General features: G+C 39.9%; 1 protein-coding gene across 6 annotated transcripts in view; it reads left to right on the top strand.

The window, feature by feature from the left end:
* LOC128732895 (neuroglian) overlaps positions 1-17752 on the top strand; it is a 127667-nt gene that overhangs the window by 82107 nt on the left and 27808 nt on the right. For all 6 annotated transcript variants that reach the window (XM_053826327.1, XM_053826332.1, XM_053826326.1 and 3 more), the window contains exons 5-6: positions 9042-10051; positions 15898-17698. In XM_053826327.1, the coding sequence (XP_053682302.1) occupies positions 9042-10051; positions 15898-17698 (2811 nt within the window). The remainder of the gene's footprint in view (positions 1-9041; positions 10052-15897; positions 17699-17752) is intronic.

Consider the following 17752-nt stretch of genomic DNA (forward strand, 5'->3'; position numbering starts at 1 on the left):
GGTCCCTGACAGGACGTCGGTCCCTGACAGGACGCTGCTCGACTCAACTGCTTGATTGGACAGATCGACTTGACTGAAAAGCTCGACTTAACTACTCGATTCGACTGCTTGTCACATTTGCTTGACTTACTACTCGACCCGACTGCTCGACTTAACTGCACGATTGAACTGCTCGACTAGACTGTTCGATTAGACTGCTCGACTGGACTGCTTGACTGGACAGCGTGATTTATCTGCTCGACTCAACTGTTCGATTCAACGCTCGACTCGACTGCTCGATTCAACTGCTTGATTCCACTGCTCGACTAGACTACTCGACTCAACTGCTTGACTCAACTACACGATTGGACTCAGCTGCTCGACTCAACTGCTCAACCCGATTGCTCGATTCAACTGCTCGATTAGATTTGATTGCTCGACTTAACTGACAGCTTGATTCAACAGCTCGACTTAACTGTTCGACTTAGCCACTCAACCCGACTGCTCGACTCAACTGCTTGACTTAACTGTTTGATTCGACAGCTCGACTTAACTGCTCGATTAAACTGCTCGACTGGACTACTCGACTGAACTGCTCGACTCAACTATTCGACTGAACCGCTTGACTCGACTGCTCGACTAGACTGGTCAACTCAACTGCTCTACTAGACTACTCAATTCAACTGCGCGACTAGACTACTCGACTTACCTGCTCGATTAAACTGCTCAACTGGACTGCTCGATTAAACTGCTCGACTCGACTGCTTAGCTGGACTGCCCAATTCGACTGCTTAGCTGCTCGACTAGACTGCTCGACTCAACTGCTTGACTTGTTTGATTCGACAACTCGACTTAACTGCTCGATTCAACTGCTCGACTGGACTACTCGATTCAACTGCTGGAATGGACTACTCGATTCAACTGCTCGACTGGACTACTCGATTCAACTGCTCGACTCAACTGCTCGACTGGACTACTCGGCTCAAGTACTCGAATGAACTGCTCGACTCAACTGCACGAATGAACTGCTTGACCCGACTGCTTGGCTAAATCATTCGAGTCGACTGCTCGACTCAAGTGCTCGACTAGACTACTCGATTCAACTGCGCGACTAGACGATTTGACTTAACTCTTCGATTAAACTGCTCGACTGTACTGCTAGATTTAACTACTCGACTTGACTACTCGACTCGACCACTCGATTCAACTGCTCGACTCGACTGCTCGACCGGACTGCTTGATTGAATAACTTGATTTAACTACTCGAGTAGACTGCTCGATTTGACTGCTCGATTTGACTGCTCGACTCGACTGTTCGACCCAACTGCTTTACTCGATTGCTTGATTCGACTGCTCGACTCGCCTGCTCAACTCGATTGCTTGTCGCGATATTATATGGTCGGTGTTAAATCAGACCGGACCAAGTTGCAAACTTTTTAAAAAATGTGTTAATGATAGCAAACGATCAAGAATTTTTTAAGCAACATTTTACTCTAATCAAACTACATAAATGTTGCAAACAGCCAGAAGTTTTTAATCAGTTAATTAAAATCCAATACGACCATAAAAACTATTTGTTTCAGTTTCCGGCTATGACTCTTATGTACAACATCTTATAGCTATATTATGCAATATAAGAACTCAAATACAAAGATTAAACATCTTCACAAACACTGGCCAATAGAATGTTTGCGCAGTTTTCGGAATTCTGAACAGACATTTATATTTTCCCGATCGTAAGATTCGGGCTTAACTAGTATAGTACAAGAATTGACTTAATTTTCCCATCTGCACCTGTATTATTACCCGTAATCATTGTAGAATGCTGCTTCGGCATCCAAATCGGGTCTGGTATCCCGCTTAAATGCTCCTACTAACCCCAAGCCCCTGACCGACCCAATCAAACTGGCATTTTTCGGAGATATTTGTGACAGCTGTGATAGATGAGGATGAGCCCCAGAAACATTCATCTATTAATTATCAGAGATCGCCGCCCTGGCTATATTCTTAAACGGAATGAAAGCACTTTCTGAACATCGCAAAAATCACATTTGATAAATTTTTACCCCGAGTCCCACTTGAAATCATAAAAGTATTTTGACTTATACCCACATTCAGAAGTAAACGTGACCGCTGTTCATTTACTGATTAGTTAAAAAACCCTACAACGCATCAAGGTGCAGTAGGGGAAGCTTCATTTCTTTATCATGAAAACAATAACTGATAATTTCACGTTAAGAATTTTTTTTGAGCGTTTGAATTTCTTCTTATACACAGATAAAGGTTTAAAGTGAAAATCAAAAAAATGAAAAAAATGATGGTTTTAAACATTTTCAACTTATCAATTTCTGGACAGATTCATAAAATGTTTACATCCATTGATCAATAATTTTTCTACGAATTAATTAGCACGGAAGAAAAGTCCGATTTCTAATTGCTAATAGTGAACATTGATGATAAGTGAGAAGGTATACTTTCTCCGTACATTTTTTCTACGATCTCTCAAACACACAAACATGAATTGTATACGAACTAGCAACTGTGGAAAAATTTATGTACATGGGTTGATAATCAATGTGGTATAACCAATTATGAAAATTAATGATCTGCTATAATTCCTGTTAAAGTATAGGACCCATAGCATAAATTCCTAAAATCATAAAATCCTTTAGTGGATAAACCACTTGGATGCACAACACATTCCATTATTTGATAGACGCTGATCATGCAGATCGCGTCTCGAATTTCGATTTGATTCCCAATAAAATCCAAATTCCTTTCGCGCGTTTCAAACCCATAAAAGTTCCCATACTCGAGAACTGCATCCTAATTACTAAGCATTTCTCGATAGAACAATGATTCATGATAATTATGCATTTGTTTTACGCACTCTGTTAAATACCATGCTGTGACGTCATTGTTCACTGTGAAGGACATATGATGCACTGGATCATGTTATGATCGAAATAGTGCGTTGGTAGCGATAAATTATTTTTTACGATTTTGTTTTAATCGGCTGTTCGCCGTGTGCACTAAAAGCATGTCATTGTATAATTATTAGATCCTTGCACTCAAGCTGGTCCCACCTAAATTTGTAGTGAAAAGTTTAGCCTTCTTCGCCTTGGTTTAGTCGCTGAAGCGACAAGCCAACCTACAATGTTTCAATTACCATCGGTTTATATGACCATATCTTAATTTTAGAGTCTAAAACGAAGTTCGATAATTACAGTAAATATCAAGTCAATACATCAAGAAGACAAAATAGAATAACTCGTGGGCGTTTGCAGCCGACGGAACAGAAGACGACACAACGGGATTGGACAACATCGAAATAACGATGCGAATTGCTCGCTGTCGTACGCGGAATCAGGGCTGTCCTGTACTCAGTGCACCTATTTTGCTTTTTTAGCTGTAGAGTAGGGTGGGGCATAAGTGCGATGTTTGAAGTTGTCATCAATTTTCGTGAGATATAAAGAAGGACAACAACATAATATATTTTATAGTGATGCAGTAACTCAATGTCTTCACATTCAACTATAAATCATCTGCGGTAACAGTGTTTTGCAAAATAAATGCTTCTTTCTTCTGACCAATTGCAGATTCGCACTTTTACCCCACTAGCGGGGCAAAAGTGCGAATACCGCGGGGCAAAAGTTCGAAGCTAGAATCCATGAAATTAGCCCAGCAGTAGCTAACAAAACCATATTATCTTCAATCTGCGTTATGTTTCGGTAAGGAATATTCTCAATTTGCACTATTTCTATTTTGCGCAGGTGTATTGCAGCCTCCGTTAGATCGAAGCTTTTCCAATCGTTTGTTTTTTGTTTCATCAGCGGAAACACATTATTTTTCTTCGGCCAACATCTGTAGTAGAGCACACAGTTTTCTGCAGATCTTTCATTTCTAGTATCTGTAATATAGTTCCTAAAGCTGTATATAATTAGATATACATTTTTGCCTCGTCCATGAATCGCACTTTTGCCCCGTCCGTGAATTGAACTTTTGCCCCGTCCGTGAATCGAACTTTTAACCTGCTAGGCGCTTGACAGGGTTAGATTAAATTACGGAAAAGCGAAATATATTTTGTAAATTATTTTCGCCTTATTTTCACAACAGATATGTGAGTGATGCGAAACGCTGTTACAAATTTTCAACAAGTAATATCCTCCTGTTGATATCGTATTTGCCGTATAACGAAAAATTACATCAAAACCGCCCTAAAATAACATTTGCACATAACTCAGCAACTATGCTTCGTAAGCAACCAAAGTTTACGTTAGATTCAAGCTGATAAAGTAGTCACCCATCCATGGCAATGTAGAAATTTTACTCGGAATCTGCACCGATAAATCATTGAATCGCACTTTTACCCGCATCGTACTTTTCCCCTCCTTACTCTAACACCTTTATATAATCGATTAACCCATTATGACCCGGGTATACCTAAATTTGGACCAAATGAAGTGAAACTCTGTAATCTATTTTATTATGGCTCGAATGTGTCGGGAAACGCAAAATCGTCATTTGAAATGAAATGTTTTCAAGGCCAAAATATCGCATGTTTAATATTTCATAGGCTCAGTTTCAAACAAACAAATTACAAAGTTGTTTACAGATTTCCTATCGAATTTTGTGATAGACTTTACATATAAATACAAATTTACATGTCAGGTAATGTTTCGTCACTAAATGTAGACTTTTTCATGCGTTTTGGACACAAAGTTTTTTTCGCCATTTTTTCAACTTTGCACTGTTGAAAATACAGATGAAATGACAAAAACTGACAAGTTATATCACACACATATCAGATTGATGTCTTATCTCTCTTGTAGTGATATATTAACAATGCTAAACATTGAAATTCAGCAGTCAACAGGTTTTGAAAACGAGGTATGATATCAGGTATGATATCATACCCTAGGACATAATGGGTTCATATCAAAAAGATTGTTCACACAGGGCGGTGCACTCAGAACGCTCTCTGCGCACCACACAGTGTGAAGTGAGAGTGCGCCGTAAATACTTAAGAAAGAGCAATACTTAGTTCAGCAATCTTATGGATAATAATCGATTCTATAAATGCCGCCGTACATAACATTTTCGAATTTTGTTTGGCTGAGGTGTTACAGCCAAAAAAGTAAAATAGGTGCACTGAGTGCAGGACAGGATCATACTGAAAAGTCACCAAACAATACTTTGACCGTGCCTGTAGCAATTTTCGAGCGTACAACCGTCTTCTATGTAAACAGTATACTCTACGAAGTATCCTAGTATCCGAAGAAGTTCTGGTCATTTGTTAACTCTAAGAAACACGAAAACGGCCGGCCTGTAGATCTGTTTCTGGACTATCGTAAAGTCAACGTTGTTCGCGATAAATGCAGCCTTCTTGATGCTACAAGCACACCTAACGAACTCATCAACCTCAACGTTTTTCCTGTAACGGAATCTCCTCCATCGAAACTGCCGTCGGAAAATTAAAATATTAGCCGGACTTGACGGTATTCCACCTTACGTCCTGACAAAGTGTTCTACTGTTCTCGTTAGACCTACCTACCTCTATCACTAATGTTCAATGGTTCAATCCAGCGGTGTAAGTTCCCTGCTCTATGTCAAAAATCATTAATTTTCCCAGTACACAAGAAGGGCGAAGCACAAATCGATGCAGTGTACATGGACCTGAGAGCAGCACTCGATCGGGTGGATTACGGCATCCTCCTTGCTAGGCTGGAGATGCTGGGAGTTTCTGCAACGTTTTGCATGTGGCTATACTCGTACCTAAAACACCATAGGCTGAGTGTGAAGATCGGGTCCGAATTTTCTAGCCCATTCTCCTACATCTCTGGCGTACCACAGGGGAGCAGCCTTGGACCACTACTCTTTTCTCTGTTTATAAGTGAACAGACAGCTCTTCTGCCACCTGGCTGTCGATCTTTTTATGTTGACGACCTTCAAGGTAATTAAAATCTTCGCGATCTCCTTTCATCGTGAAAATAAACCTATAGCTTATAGCTATAGCATAGCAGGCCATTTGTTATATTGTTATAACGCGTCTATTAATTACATTGGTGATCTTGGTGTCGTTCTGGATGGCGCACTAACTTTCTTTTTAAAATCGCTAAGGAGTTCCGTGGCTCGTACTGTTTTCGATCATTGTGCTATTAATATGTAAGGTCTGTTTTGGAATTCGAATCTGTGATCTGATGGGTGTCCTTATCAACAAATTTGGATCGCTAGAATCGAAGCAGTAAAGGAAAAAAATTCCACGGTATGTTTATCTTCCATGGCGTCATCCCAAAAATCTTCCGCCATATAAGGAACGCTGTCTTTTGCTTAATTTGAAGACTCTAGAAAGAAGACGTGCCAACGCTCAAGCCACGTTCCTGGCTAGATTGTTTTTAGAAGATATGGACTGCCCCACGCTTCTGAATCCACTGAATTTGTATGCTCCTGAACGATACCTCAGAACTAGGTATTTCCTGCACCTGCAAGGACGGAATGCAAACTACGACTACCAACTGTAGGATCCTATCCGATTTGTGGCAAAGCGGTTCAACAAACTCTATGCGCTTATACCATGAATACCACGAAGAGCTTTTTTTTACAAATAAACAAATGAAAGACAATCCCTGCCATTGAAGGTAGTGTGTCGAAGGGGCTCGGGAAAGTCCCTCAGAACACGCGCGTAACACGTCACTCGTCCTAGGATAGCTATGATCAGTCCAGTCAGTTTGTCCGAGAAATCATTCTCGGACATTGTCTCTCATAGCTCTTCACGTTGGACAGTATCGTATGCTGCTTTGAAATCCTAAAAATTATATCTGAGCTTGTTGTACTCTCGATTTTTCTGAAGAATTTCCGAAAATTGCACTGCTTACTTAATCTTAAGCTAGAAGTACATTGTTTTTTTCCTGTGAAACAATGGAGCATTAAATTCGCCGTTTGGAGCATTAATTAGCATTAAGTGAGCATTAATTAGCATTAATTGAGCATCAATTAACTGAATGGTTCTGTTAACTTTGTACTTCCAGCTTAAGGGACATCCTCATAGAGGCCGGCCTGAGGCTTTTCTATAAAATAGGGTTAGACGGAGTAACAAGATCGCTTATAGACGGCGTTTGTACGCTTAGTTTAAGTTTGGTTTTGTTTTGTTTTTTAAAATTATCGTGCTGGTGTATGTCGCTGGGTTCCAGAACGAACACATTATTTGAAAAAAATCGAGGTTGTTCCCTTCTCAGAAATTACGAATAAATTGAATAAATATAGTAGCGAAGGGTTCAAGCTGGCTGCCTTGGGGAACCATTAAAGCAATGGGGATTTTTCTAAATTATTGTTTAAATTTGTTCCGAAAGGTCTCACAATTTCACAAATTTTTATTCGTGACAATGCAATTTTTTCGAACATCACTTATTTTTTAAAATCAATAACGCTTGAACCAAGTGTCGTAAAATAAAAAAATTTGAACGAAAGTACATGCAAAGTTTTTTTTTTCAAACAAAAAATATCAATTGAAAAAGGTTTCTCATGGTTTAATTTTCTACGGTGGTGTAAACCTCAAAAGAGAAGCCGGAAAAACTCATTTTTTGTAAATATTTTGAGTTGGAGTTTTCTACCGCCATGAACAATTTTAATACACCATCTCGCAAAATATATTTTTAGAATGTTTTAGAATGTTCCATAAGATCTACGAGATCATCAGAGATAAAGCCGTTCATAATTAGCCTCTTAACAGGTCCAAAGGACAAACGCCACAAGCCCTAAGACACGTCAATGAATTCAAATTACTTGATGCTATGGTCGACCTCTACCATGTATAACTACCAGCCCGAGCAAGGTGGTACCACTGCCACCTCCCCGGTGAAAATTTAATTGTTTCATCAATCAAAAACCCATTTTCTGACGTTCACTGTGTGTGGTTCCCCACCTCCTTCTAATTCTATGCAAATTACCGCACACTGACCATCTTCTCTCTCCACTGCCACTACCGGTCGACAATGTCCCGTTGCGTCAACGGTCACTGTTGTAGTAGATTGGGATCCAACATCATTTTCCCATTCCACCGACCGACCGACCGACCGACGGCACCGGTTTTCGACAGAACACGGTTTGCTGACCCAAACCCAAAATCGGATGGAAAGGGCGCCAGCAGAGCATCCGTAAATGCTACATACAAACGGTGTTGTTTAATTTTGCACTTCCTCCCGTTGCGTTGTGCCCTCATTCTTTCCCCACCAACACTGCTTCTAAACTTTGACAGCAGATGCAGTTTCGCTGCCTATGAATATGCAAATCAGTTCCCTCAACCCAACCGACGACCGACCGTTCCCCCGTTTATGGTGTGGATGGATAGTTTGAAATGTGATGATGGTATGTGCATGCTCCAATTCGATGGAATCCGGGTGACTAAATGTGAGGGCTTTATTTATTCATATGATATTAATGACGTAGTTACCACGTATTTTGTCCGATAACGCCGCAGACCGCAAGAAAAACTGGCCGTCTGGTCTGCCTGTCTGTCTGTCGTCTGCCCCGTGTCCTGCGAAGCAATTTCATCCTTTTGGCATAGTCTGGTCATTGTATTCGAAGAGATGTATAACAAATCGACTGCTTCTCAGTGCTTCGCATCGTTGGCAATATTTATTACTTCAAGACCTTCCCTTTTACAATTCAATTCCATTCCACTTCAGTGTCCAGTAGGAACGTCTCAAGTATCCTATCAAAACAACCAACTTCTTCATCGAATGAATCTCGGAAAACGAGAGTGAAGAAAGAGTAATAGTCTGCCTCATTCGAGCTTTGATTTGATTACTTCAAGCGGAAAACGGCCGCAATATGCTACTGCCTCCCTGCCAATGATGCTGGTAGAGAGGCTGCATACAGAAGACAAACACCGTTTGATGTCGTTCACTAGTTAAGCTCAGTTCGTTTCTGTGTCCCTACAAATTTGCATATATGTTCAAAGCTAACTTGCGCAACTTTGATGATTTATTTTTTCGTTGGTTTCTTTCATAAGAACAAACACTCGAATAAAGCTGTTTTCCTTTGGTTTTCCCTTCTCTTTGCAGATATCGTTGGATCAAAAACGGCAAAAAGTTCGAATACCAGACATACGACGACCGAATGTCACAGCAACCGGGCCGGGGTACGATTGTAATAAAATCCCCTCGGGACGAGGATCTCGGTCAGTATCAGTGCTTTGCACAGAATGAACACGGAACGGCGACCTCCAATTCGGTGTTTGTTCGCAAGGCCGAGCTGAACTCGTTCAAGGATGAATCGGCCAAAACGGTACAGGTGGACGAAGGCAGTCCGTTCAAGATGCAATGTCAGCCGCCGGACGGTTGGCCGCGACCAAACGTGTACTGGTTAATTCAGAACATGGACGGCGGTATCAGCTCGATCAACAACTCCCGAATGACGCTGGATCCCGAGGGTAACCTGTGGTTCTCGAACGTAACCCGTATCGATCAGTCGGACGATTTCTACTATGCTTGCGCGGCTTCCTCGCTGTTCCGTAATGAGTACAAAATTGGCAATCGGGTACTGTTGCAGGTTAAACAAACCGGAATTTCCGCTGCCCAGAATAAATATCGACCGGTACGACAGTATGTATCGAGGAAAAATGAGGTCGCACTGAGAGGAAAGAAAATTGAACTATTCTGTATTTACGGAGGAACACCGCTGCCACAGGTGGTTTGGACTAAAGATGGTAAACCGATACAGTGGAACGATAAAATTCAGCAAAACAATTACGGCAAATCGCTGGTGATACGGCACGTTTCGAACGACGATCAGGGCACGTACCAGTGCGAATCATCCAACGGCGTCGGCAGTGCCGAATCCTACTCGATTCAGCTGCGGGTACAAGCCATACCGTACTTCACGGTGGAACCGGAAATCGTTAACGCTGCCGAAGATGAAACTGCCGAGTTCCGCTGCGAAGCTACCGGTGAACCGAAGCCGGAGATCATTTGGATTCACAACGGGAAACCGATTGGCCAGTCGGACAACAATCCACGGCGGACCGTCAGCACCAATCGAATTTTCTTCACCAAGCTGCAGAAGAATGATACCGGTGAGTATAGCGGGCTTGACAGTTCTTTTATATTTTTTCTCTGCCATTTTACTCAGTCCCTAGATCAACTATAAATTTACCTTTCCTTAGTCCTCTTATACTGTTTTCTATTCTATTTATCGAATTGCCCTTTTCAATCAATTTCGTTTGATGGTTCCCTCTCTCATCGCCTTTTTCATTTCATTTCTATTGCTCTCTCATATTCCATTCCACTATCCATTTCGCAGTTTCGCTTTACATTTGCCGTTTCCAATTCTCTTTTGGTCTCCACATTTGAAATTTACATTTTCTTCCATCATGTCCCTATTTCTTTATCGATTGTTTGCTACCGTATCGGTTTTATCTAAATTATCTAATTTTGCTTCTGCATTTCTTTGTCTTATGTTCAGTTAGGTTTACTCGTCCCACATTGCCCACTCATTTCTCATTTTATACAATTTTCTATTTTCTTTTTCTTTTCTACTTTCCACTAAACCTTTCTTATTTCCGTTCATATTGCCATATTTCCTTGTCCTATTCTCCTTTTTCAACTTGTTTCTCATTTCTTTTTTCCATTTCCCTATCCAGTTTTTATTTCACATTTCTTTCACATTTAAATTCCAAACAGAGCTTTGGGCTTATACATCTTTCTAAAAGCTCAGAACTATTACGGAGCTAGTGCCAACGATCATACTGACTCTCTCTAACAGCACCGCCCAACCGTTGTACAGGTCGGACTCGATTATCCGGGTGAACAAATTTTTTAATCGATCGGATAATCGAGTCCGACCTGTATTCGTACATACAACGGCTGGCTTTTTAGCCAAGCATCGTATCTCAAAGCTGGGCGGTTTTTAACACCTTATACCCATTTTGCATTCATCATTTCTATTTTTTTATTCATTCCTGTTTTATATTTTTATTTCTAATATCTTTTTACTATACTCCTTTTTTCGCCGTTTTTCGTTTCTCTCGCTTTCTTAGGCGATTCCCTTTTGTATACTTCTATCGCTGTTTTTTACCGCTTTCTTTACCTATTGGTGTTGTTTCATGAGTATTTCTTGTATTATTTATTTCTTTTAAATTGTTATTTTTATTTTATTTTCCTCTTTTCTGTTTTCTCAGTGCTCCTTTTTTCCATTGTGTTCTATGCCATTTTATATTTTATTCCATTTCCAATTGTTTGCTGCTTTCTTGTCAGTTTCCTGTTTTGATTCCAATTACCACTTTCTCTTCGTATTTCCCTTTTGGTCTTCTTTTTCCAGTCTCAGATTCCTTTTGCCAACCTTTCACAATTTTATATGCTTTTAATTTCATATAACTATCGCTCCCTGTTTCTTTATTTTATCTTTTTTTTTAATTGATTTTTTCCGTTCTCTTTTTACTAAATTTCTGCTGCTGTTTAATTTTTCTCTTGTTTTTCATATGTCTTGTTTCAATTTTGCTTCTCTATGTTGTCTTTTTCAGGTTCATTTTCTTTTCCCGTTTCTTTATTCTATTACTAGTTCCTTTTAATAATTTATATTGCTCCTATTCTTACTGTGTTTGTTTGTATTCTTTGATTTTCTCTTTACTATATTCCTATTGCTTCAAAGATTCTTATTTTTACTATCTTCATTTATCGTAACGTCCATCTTTTTCTTTTATTCGAATTCTATTGTGTTAGAAGTGTTTCGTATTGTTACTGGTTATTTTATATCAAATTATCTTTTTCTTTCTTTTTTCTCTCTACTGCTTCTATTCTTCTTCCGCTTTCTTTTTACATATTGGATGCATTCCAATTATTCCTAGTTTTGTTTCTCTTTTGCCCGCCCAGTTAGCTTCGGGTTACGATGCTGGCCTTACAAGCCAGTCGTCATATGTTCGAATCTCAGCTGGACGGTGCTGCTTAAAGTCAGTAGAATCGTTGCACTAGCCTCGTAATTGTCCTGTACTGTCTAAGAAGCGGCGGTGTGAAGTCTGTCGATAAAGAAGGATTAAGTTCTTAAGGACGTTTATACCCATTACTTTGCTTTTATTTCTTTCTTTTGATAGCATTCTTTCATTCATGCTTTTCATTGATATTCTCCATTCATCTTTTTCATTTCACTTTCCTATTTCCTATTTTTCAGTTTCCAACTTTGTTTTTTCTTTCTTATTTGCCATCTTCTTTCCCAGCTTTTCCTAGCTTTATAATTATGCTCCACCGCTTTGATTTGTTTTCTCTTTTAAGTTTTCGTACCTATTTCCATATGTATCCTTTTCACATTTCGTACCACAGTCCACTTTTCAATTTCGTTTATTAATTTCACATTATGCTTTCATCTTTGCATTTTTGACTGTTCCCGTTTTCTCAACTGTTCTTTTCTATTTTGTATTCATTCTTCTGGAATTTCCAGGTCTTTTCTCTTCTAGTTTCTCAATTTTGGTTTTCTAATTTTCCATTTTCTCTTTAAGTTTGCCATCTCATGTTCTTTTTCCACTTCCTTTTTTAATCTTTTGCATTTCTCTTTCGTTATTTCATATTTATCGGTTCCTGTTACTTATTTTCTTTTTTATTTCTCTTTTTCATTTTTTATTTGAAGTTTTATTCCTCTTTTATACTTACTTTTACCATTTCTGCTATTCATTTTCATTTTTTTGTTGGTTTTGGTTTGTTTTTCGGCTAAGCATTTACTTCTATAATCCTTTATTTTTCATTTCTCTTTTCAATTACCACAGAACCTTTCAGTTTCTTTATGGTTTTTCTCATATCCGAGACATATATTGCTACCTGATTTCAATTTTTTAGTTTTCTACCCGATTTTGTTATGCTTCTCATTTTTCCTGTTTCTTATCTCCACCCACATAGTTAGTTCTTTTCACTTTTTAGTTCTCTTCACTCCAATTCTACGCCTTTCTCTTTCCAACGTCCCACGTTTAATGATTCGTCCCATTTCCTGTTGCCTTTCCTGCATTTCCATTTCCTACTTTTTTTAACTCTTGTTCATGTTCTTAATATGCAATATGTCATTTCATCGCCTGATTTCCATTTACTTTTGCAATTATAGTGGCTAGCTTGCTTTTTAGTTTCTTTCCAATTTACTTTCTCATTCCTGAAACAGTTCTCTTTCACATATTTTTCTTCTTTCCTTATTTCTCTTTCCTATTTCCATTTCGCATTTTGGCATTTTTATTTGTCTTCCTTGTGTTATGCTTAATCCATTTTTCCCATTATCATATACACTATTTTTTCTTATTTCCTCCTCCTGTCTTGTCCATTACTACTATCAGTTCAACTGCAAGAGAAATGCAGTCCGTTTTACTTATTTGGACCTTTCCCCCTTGCCTTGTGAGGAATCAGCTTGTCAACCCATCAGTGCTGACTCCCATACGTCAATCATATGTATACTAAATTTTATGAAGAACTAGCTGATTGCCCGATGTTACTTGGGCCCCTTTATCTCTCAGTCACTTGTACATCTGTTATTGTAACGAAAATTCTCATAATGCAAGAAACAAAACCCTTTTTCTTCATTTGAATGTGTCTACTCTCTTTGTCAGTTCCCCTCCTGCCTGCTGTCCCCCAGTCACTTGTAATCTGGGAATTAAAACATCACTAATACCAAACTGGTTACCAAACCAAACTGTTGATACAAATCAAGGCAATTTTTCAAACATCTTTAGTCAATAATTAAGCAAGCAATGAGAGATTTCAAAATCTTTAGGTGTCCGGTACTGGGGGACTTCCCCCTACCCCATTTACATTCCACTTTTTCAGGTACTGTTTTATACACTTCCAAGCCTCCCGTCTTTTCGATTTGTATTTCCTTCTCTCAATTCCCATTTATTGTCTATTCAATTTTAGCTTTTCATTCTCAATTTGACTGCATTTTTGAGCTCTACGTTTCAGATTTCCTCTAGTTAGCTCTTTTATTCTGTCTTATGTTATTTTATTTTTCATCGTTGTCATTTCTTGTTATCTTATTGCCCTACACAACTGCACAGTGGTCCAAAAGGGCGAAAAGCGGAACTTTTTTCCTAGTGTCTTTTGCTTTCATTTGATCATTTATGGTCTTCAGCACTTTTGTTCGTAGGAATATCCCCCTTAATCTAAAACTGTTAAAAGTTCGAAATCGCTTACTATAATGAAAATAAAAAAATAACTTTTTTGTGTTAGGAAATATAGACATGGTTTCTTCGGCAAAGTTGTAAATACTGTAAAAACAAGCAACTTTGCTGAAGAAATAAAATTTCTATCTTTATCGAGTGCTAAGGCATATTCTTTAAAACTTCTTTAAAAACTGTTTTTTTTTACTTAGCTTTTGCTAGTTGCATTTTACAGGAATACAATGTTCTAGGCGATTACCGAAGCTCTCAAAATACACGTTTTTGCAAAAGACCGCAAATCTCTAGGACCTTTACTTGCTGAGTTATCGCATATTCAAGCTTTAAATTTCCATACCTTCACGAGCCCTTGGGGTAAAATGGGGCAAGCGGATTTATGAAATCAGCGCTTCATCTTAAAGCTGCAGTCGAGTACTATGAACTTGTATGGGTTCCGCTAGTCCCCAATCACCCAAATGAGAGTACGGCAAGTATACGTTTTACGTGTTTCGCATTCGCTATTGGCTCGATACACATCCATTTTTTTGTGTTAGTAGATAGACACATGGTTTCTTCGGCAAAGTTATGGAAAATATAAAGGTAAACAACTTTGCTAAAGAAATGACATTTCTATTTCTATCGAATGCAGAGCTATAGAGCATTTTCCTTGGAAATTCTTTAAAAATTAGTTTTTTATACTTACCTTATGTTGGTTGCATTTTACAGAAATATTTGGTTCTAGGTGATTATTGAAGGACTCAAAATACACGATTTTGCAGAAGATTGCAAATCTCTAGGACCTTTCCTTACCAGGTAATCGCTTTTAGCTCGTGAAGTTAAGGAAAAATAAAGCATAAATAAGCGATAACTTTGTAAGAAAAGGTGCTAGAGCGTTGCAACCTATTGCAAAAAGATGTTTTGAGCCTTTTAATAATCGCCTACACTACAACCATATACTCTTGTAAAATGCAACCAACATACGCTAAATATGAAAAACTTATTTTTAAAGAATTTCCAAAGAAAATACTCTGCAACTCTGCACTCGATAGATAGAAATGTCTTTTCTTTAGCAAAATTGTTTATCTTTATATTATCTAAAACTTTGCCGAAGAAATCATGTGTCCATCTACAAACACAAAACAAAATGGACGTTTCGCGAACGCGAAACATATAAAACGTATGCTTACCGTACTCTCATTTGGGTGATTGGGAACAAGCAGAACCCGTACAAGTTCATAGTACTCGACTTGAGCTTTAAGATGAAGCGCTGATTTCATAAATCCACTTGCCCCATTTTACCCCGCGGGCTCGTGAAGCTATGGAAATTTAAAGCTTGACTATGCGATAACTCAGTAAGTAAAGGTCCAAGACATTTGTGGTCTTCTGCAAAAATCTGTATTTTGAGAGCTTCGATAATTGCCTAGAATATTGTATTCTTGTAAAATGCAACTAACAAAAGCTAAGTATGAAAAACCAGTTTTAAACCAAGTCTTAAAGAATATGGCCTATAGTTCAGCACTCGATAAAGATAGAAATATTATTTCTTCTGCAAAACTGCTTGTTTTTACAATATTTACAACTTTGCCGAAGAAACTATGTTTATATTTCCTAACACAAAAAAGTTATTTGTTTATTTTCATTATAGTAAGCGATGACTAACCTTTGACAGTTTTAGATTATTGTTTTTTTCGTGCTTAATTTTTGGCCAACACAACCTTGTCACGACTGTTTAGTCCTATTTTCTATTCCGCTGAAGTCATTTCCCGAAACATTACTAACTAATTTTATCCTCTTACCAACAGGTAACTACGGTTGTAACGCTACCAACTCGCTGGGCTACGTCTACAAGGACGTCTATCTGAACGTGCTGGCTTTGGCACCGGAAATCACCGAACCACCGAAGAAAGAATTCACCGTCGATCGGCGAAATGTTACGCTAACGTGTCGCGTGTTTGGCGCTCCCAAGCCACAGGTCAAATGGATTCGCAACGGACGCGAACTGACCGGAGGACGCTACCAGGTGCTCGAAAGTGGCGATCTGTTCATCAAGGGAGTCGAATTTACCGACGACGGAGAGTACACCTGTAATGCGGAGAACAAACTCGGTACCAAGTCGGCCAGCGGGCAGCTGGTCGTGAAGCAACACACACGGATCATCGATGCACCGCAGGACTACGAGGTGGTGGCCGGTACGCAAGCGACCTTCCGGTGTAATGCGGTGGCGGACTCGGCGCTGGGGTTAACGATCGAATGGCTAACCGATAGCGTGCCGATCGATTTCGAAACTCAGCCGCGGTTTGTGATGACGAACGATTACTCGTTGACGATTTCGAAAACCATCGAACTGGACACGGGTGTGTATACGTGCTTGGCACGTACGGATTTGGACGAAGTCATGGCAAATGCCACCTTGACCGTATATGATAGACCGAACAGTCCTTCGCTGATGAGAATTGAGTGTCATCAAAGTGTCGCTACGATTTCCTGGAAGCCTAACGGCGATAATCGTTCTCCGATTTTGCATTACACTATCGAATTTAATACATCTTTTACACCGGACAGTTGGGAAATTTCCACCAAGGATGTACCGGCGACCGATTTTACCTACAGCGTTGATATGAGCCCATGGGCCAACTATACATTCCGGGTGATTGCCATCAACAAAGTTGGGCCTTCGTTGCCATCGAGACATAGCGAAATGTGCACGACCCAGCCCAGTGTCCCTTACAAGAATCCAGACAACGTTGAAGGTCAAGGCACGGAACCAAACAACTTGCTGATCAAATGGACTCCGATGTCCGAGATTGAACACAATGCTCCCCGGTTCCAGTATCGAGTTTACTGGCAGCTGGACACTGGAGTAGACAATTGGAACACCGAAGATATCTTCGACTGGCGTCAGTCGGAACTGCTCGTTCGCGATCAACCCACATTCCAGCGCTATCGAATTAAGGTGGTGGCAATTAACGAACTCGGTGAAGCAAATGTAGCCGCTAAAGAGGTGATTGGCTATTCCGGAGAAGACAGACCGACAGAGGCACCAACCAATTTCACACTCATCCAAGTCACCGCTCCCACATCGGCCATTCTCAGCTGGAACCCGGTGACGGAGGAAAGCGTTCGAGGACACTTCAAGGGTTACAAAATCCAAACATGGACCGATGCCGACGGAGAAGAAAACCTTCGTGAGGTACTAGTTACATCCGACTCGAAACAAGCTCTAGTCACAGACTTTGTCCCCGATTCGACCAATTACGCTCGAATTCTGGCGTACAATGGACGTTTTAATGGTCCTGCTAGCACAACACTCTCGTTCGATACACCGGAAGGTGTACCGAACACCATCCAATCGCTGGATGCCATACCGCTGGGATCGTCCGCCTTCTTGCTCAAGTGGAAGAAACCTCTGCAGCCGAACGGTAAACTAACCGGTTACAAAATCTACTACGAAGAGGTTAAGGGAACATCGTTCGGGCCGCGAATGGAACGTGAACCACACATCCAAGACCCCCGGGTGACGGAGGCCAAGCTTGGCAAACTGAAGGAGAACACCAAGTATCGAGTGCACGTGGTGGGAACCACCAAAGCAGGAGAGGGACAAGAGTGAGTAGATTTTAAATCCTATTTTTTTTTGCGGAAAATTCATGTTTTGGATTC

This window comes from Sabethes cyaneus, chromosome 1, assembly GCF_943734655.1.
Source record: "Sabethes cyaneus chromosome 1, idSabCyanKW18_F2, whole genome shotgun sequence".
NCBI lineage: Eukaryota > Metazoa > Arthropoda > Insecta > Diptera > Culicidae > Sabethes > Sabethes cyaneus.